Source organism: Triticum urartu, chromosome 5 (assembly GCF_003073215.2).
Source record: "Triticum urartu cultivar G1812 chromosome 5, Tu2.1, whole genome shotgun sequence".
NCBI classification, from domain to species: Eukaryota; Viridiplantae; Streptophyta; class Magnoliopsida; order Poales; family Poaceae; genus Triticum; species Triticum urartu.
In genome coordinates this window covers 3,147,406-3,151,678 of record NC_053026.1, presented here as the reverse complement: position 1 = coordinate 3,151,678, position 4,273 = coordinate 3,147,406, and the positions used below count along the sequence as shown (strand labels likewise).

The 4,273-nt window shown below is 48.5% G+C and overlaps 1 protein-coding gene across 2 annotated transcripts; it reads right to left on the bottom strand.

The window, feature by feature from the left end:
- LOC125555397 (phosphatidylinositol 4-phosphate 5-kinase 2-like) lies at positions 1-3,842 on the bottom strand. 2 transcript variants are annotated; one of them, XM_048718370.1, is made up of 8 exons: positions 3,214-3,842; positions 2,886-3,053; positions 2,617-2,782; positions 2,401-2,511; positions 2,100-2,293; positions 1,876-2,009; positions 1,660-1,756; positions 1-644 (listed from the first exon to the last, which is right to left on the bottom strand). In XM_048718370.1, the coding sequence occupies exons 1-8, from the start codon at positions 3,603-3,605 to the stop codon at positions 332-334; spliced, it is 1,575 nt and encodes a 524-aa protein (XP_048574327.1). In that variant the 5' UTR covers positions 3,606-3,842; the 3' UTR covers positions 1-331. The 2 variants fall into 2 exon arrangements, with proteins under 2 accessions (XP_048574327.1, XP_048574326.1); XM_048718369.1 differs by having other exon boundaries at positions 1,660-1,759; positions 3,214-3,841.
- Between the last annotated feature and the right edge of the window lie 431 nt (positions 3,843-4,273).

Sequence of the window (4,273 nt, the reverse complement as noted above, 5' to 3'; positions counted from 1 at the left end):
TTACACCAGACTCATCTTCTCTTTTCTCATCAAACATAAAAAACACAACCATGTCTCCCTTTCACTCCATCCAACACACATATACAAAGGGCAAAGCAGCCCAGGAGACTAAACAAGCACTAACAAACAAAATCAGGGATCTGATCTGCCCCTCACTAACCAGGATCACACAAACCATTTACAGACACCACCTCTTCCTCTCCCCATAACCCTGGCCGTGTCTCAAAAATTCAGCCACTACAGCCCCATGTCCCTCTACTCATGCTCATCTTCTTTACTGTGGCAACACTAATGTGTAGTATATATGGTACATCAAAACTTATGTGGTACACTAGCACTCCTTGATGAATATCCTGCCCATGAAATCCCGGAACCTCTGCGAGTAGAGCCTCGGGTCGACCGCGGAGATCGAGCTAGGGTCCGTCTGCAGCGACTTGTATGCGTGCTCCAGCCTCTTGCTGATGTCGTAGTCCCGGAGGATGTCGATTATCCCAAAGTAGAGGATGACGTCGTAGGCTTCACCCCTGCTCTTGCTCCGGCCCGACGAGAATCCCCCGCCGCCAGAGAGGAACGGGTCGACGTCGCTCGTGGATGTGCGCTCCGCTCGAGCTGGCAGGTGCGCACCCAGTCTAGCCAAAGGTTTCCTGAAGTCACTAAGAGAATACCGATTAAAAATGAACCTGAAATTGGAGTTGCCGACTGTCCAGTTGGTATCACTAGTTATTATACAACAACAGTTAAAAATGAACCTGGGGTTGGAGTTGCCAAGTGTCCAGTTGGTATTAGTTACATTACATATAAGAGAAAACGATGAACACGATAGAATAATTAAGGGGTACTGCTATCTCGGTATTACAGGTGGGGGGCGAGCAAGCCAAATGATGCCAGAACATGCACTATGTGAAAACAAGGGACGGCAGCGATCAAGTTTGCACTATGTATCATGACAGCTCATGTTTTATTAAAAAGGAGATGGACAATGCGACCCCAGGTGTAACATCTTAGGGAGGCAAAAACTATGTGTACCACTTGTCAATAAAACAAGGCATGTGTTCCATTAGAACTAATGTATGTATTTGCAAAAGGGACATATTTAGTAACTGAAGGTCTCATAGTGGGAGGGGCTAACAACTGAAGCTCTGGGATCCAAAGTATTATTACTAAACATGTCGCTTTGGTAGTACAAAGTGAGTGATTACTACAAAGAAGTACTCCTATTTTACTACTAGTAGCATGGAAGTGGTTGCTCATCAGAGTCCTGAGATGGCGACACATTTGCTGCCTTTTCTCTGACAGGGAAACATTCAAAGTAGCTAGGCCAAGATGCCAGAAAAAGAATTTCTTCACTCTTTATGCTTAACAAGAGCAGGCTCATATTGCAAGCAACAGATATTTGATCTCGCACATACAGAAAGTACAGAAAAAATGCATCATGTCGTTTAGCAAACATTTAAAGGGGTGACATCAAATTTCATTTTCATGCCACGGATACATGATGTTTACAGGTATCTTAACATAGACAAAAGAGGCTCCACGGTTTAATCAGCCTCTATTTGATTATCAATTTATCAGTACTATTTATGACTAGATTTCATTTAATTCTGCAAGGGTCAAGAAGCTACAGAGATGCATATGTGTGCAAGCACTATTATGACGTACCGGTGATCGGCCATCTTGTCCAAATCTTTAGCTGAGGGGCATGGCTCAGGCATGCTGACGCTGCCCTGGCATGCCGACACCATGTTGACCGAAAGCTCTTCTGGGTAATATGATTGCTCACGTTAGCGGAAAAAACCATAATGTTGCCAAAATTCCGTACTTATTTAGCATTTAGCAGAATCATGTCTTCCTTCAAGTAACACCCAACTTGCTTACCAGGAGAAGAAGTAAAAGTAGATAATGCCATCTTTGATGCAGGGACAATATCATCGCAAAAGTGAACTCCAACCAATAAACTGTAATCCATGATGCCCTCCGATTCCAAGAACGCACAATCTCGCCTAAGTTGCCTAAAGAAAACAATAATGCCATTTCAGACTCGTTGTTGCTGGAAGACAATATAGTTACGCTAGCATTACCGGGGAGGACAGAAAGCGTACTCATGAAGCTCTTTATACCAAGAGCGCTGCATCCGGAACACAAAATTGAGATCCAAGTCCTTGAGCGTGGTTGCATCGCCGGTTTCTTCTTCAAACCTGTCGGATTTCCGACCGTAGGAGGAGCCTTTCAGGTCATAACGGCGATGGATCCGGTGCTCCGAGCAGAACAGATTGCCCATTATGATGAACCGCACCTGCGAAAGAACATGTGTCGTAGTGTCATGACTCATGAACCAAGAAACGGTCAACATCACTAGGGAGCCAATGTAGTTGTTGTTGGCATGTGGGAAGGGTTGCACACCTTCTGCCCACCATATGGCTTCACAGAGTGAACACCGTAGAACCTTGTGATGAGAGAGTTCTTGTACCGTTTAACATGTTTGTGGTAGCTCGGCAACATCCGAATCAACAACTACACAACATGCAGAACACAACAGAAGATGAATCCTCAGCCAAAATTAATAAATAGTGTACACAAATGATAAATAAAACTAACAAGCATGAATGTTGGTGTTACCTTGACTTCAGATTTCTTGACAGTCTTGATCATGAAGCGCTCGTCCTGCGTGAGGTAGAAGAAGCTCCCGCTCTTCCCCGGCGATGGCAGCTCCCGCAAGGCGTCGTCCCCGCAGATCGCAAGCATGTAATCCGCCGGGTCTACGGCGAACAGCTTCCTCATGTGCCTGTGAAGCAAAACAACATAAAAAGAAAACAGAGCCAGTTACAGAGCAGGTTGAAGTAACAAGTGACTGAGCTGAAGATTATCAGTTGGCATTGGGCAGCTACCTGAAGACCATGGGGCAGTAGTCCTTCCACCGGAACTCGGAGGAGGAATGCGGCGGCGTCGTCTTGGACCCCGCCGGCGGGAACCGCGTCCAGAACTTCTCCCGGGGATCAAAGTCCGCCCGGCTGAGCTCCCGCATCGGCTTCGCCGCCGACTTCCCCACCGCGTGTCTGCAGACAAGAACAACCATCGAATTCACAACCCATTGCCACCAAAACTGTACCCACCATTGGCAGTATATCTTATTAGGTCTGCAATGGAGATCAGGGACTGACAGTATTGTCTTTCTTCTTGTAAAAAAGAAAGGAAGGAAAGAAAGGATGGGCATGCCTGATGCCGAGCTGCAGGTTGAGCATGAGGTGGTAGTTCCTGTGGCCCTTGGAGATGGTCTTCCCGGGCCGCCTCCGTTGCGGCGGCGGCGGCTCCAGATTGGCGCACGGCGTGGCGACCTCGTCCGGCCACGCCACGGAGACGGAGGCCTCGAGGACTTCGCCGTCGCCGGCGGAGTCCCAGATGCAGATCCGCGGCAAGGCGGGGGCTTTGGGCTCCGGCGAGCGGCTGGCGTTGCCCCCGGCATTGCCGTGGTGGCCGGTGGCCTTGCCGCGGCGGCAGGGGCAGGCGCAGCCGTGCGGCGCGGTGGGCGAGGCGTGGGCGTCTCCGTCGTGGCCTTGGTGGGCACCTCCGTGGGCAGAAGCGACGGTCGCCGGCGCCACCCGCCTCATTGCTCCAGCATGAACCAGCTAATTAGCCAGAGATGAGAAGGAAGAAGGAGTGGGTTTAGCGAGGACGGAGGGAGGGGTTAAGGTCGTCTGGTCAGGTCACGAGGTGGCGGCCATTAACATCGCCATTGGCATTAGCAAAGCAAAGCCAAAAGCCAAAGGCCAAAGGCAAAGGCAAAGCAACAGGGCAGCAGGGAGGGAGGAGATCGAGGAGGACGGTCAGCCTTTGGTGCGGACAAGATTAGCGGAGCAAGCTATTAAGGGGGGCGATTGGATTGGATTGGATTGGAATCATCATCATTTCATTTGATTCGTTGATTGATTGAATTGAAGATAATAACTAGGGCAGGATCCGTCGTTGGTGATTTTACTACTCATTAGTTAGTACCTATACGTGTACTCCTTGTATTCTACTCCGTACTTGATGATGACCATGCATGCATCATGGTTCTCACGAATCCCATTCATCCCATTCATTCAGCGAGTACCCATTAGTATCTCATTCTTTTTCCCAAATGATAAATGATAAGTGGGACATGTCAGATGCGTGGCACATTTTTAATGGGAATTTCACGTAAAGATGGCAAATTCAAGTGACACACGGGTTGTCAGCAATAAACTGGACCACAGAAGTTGCCATGTTAGGTAACAAAAGTTGGCATTCTCACGTC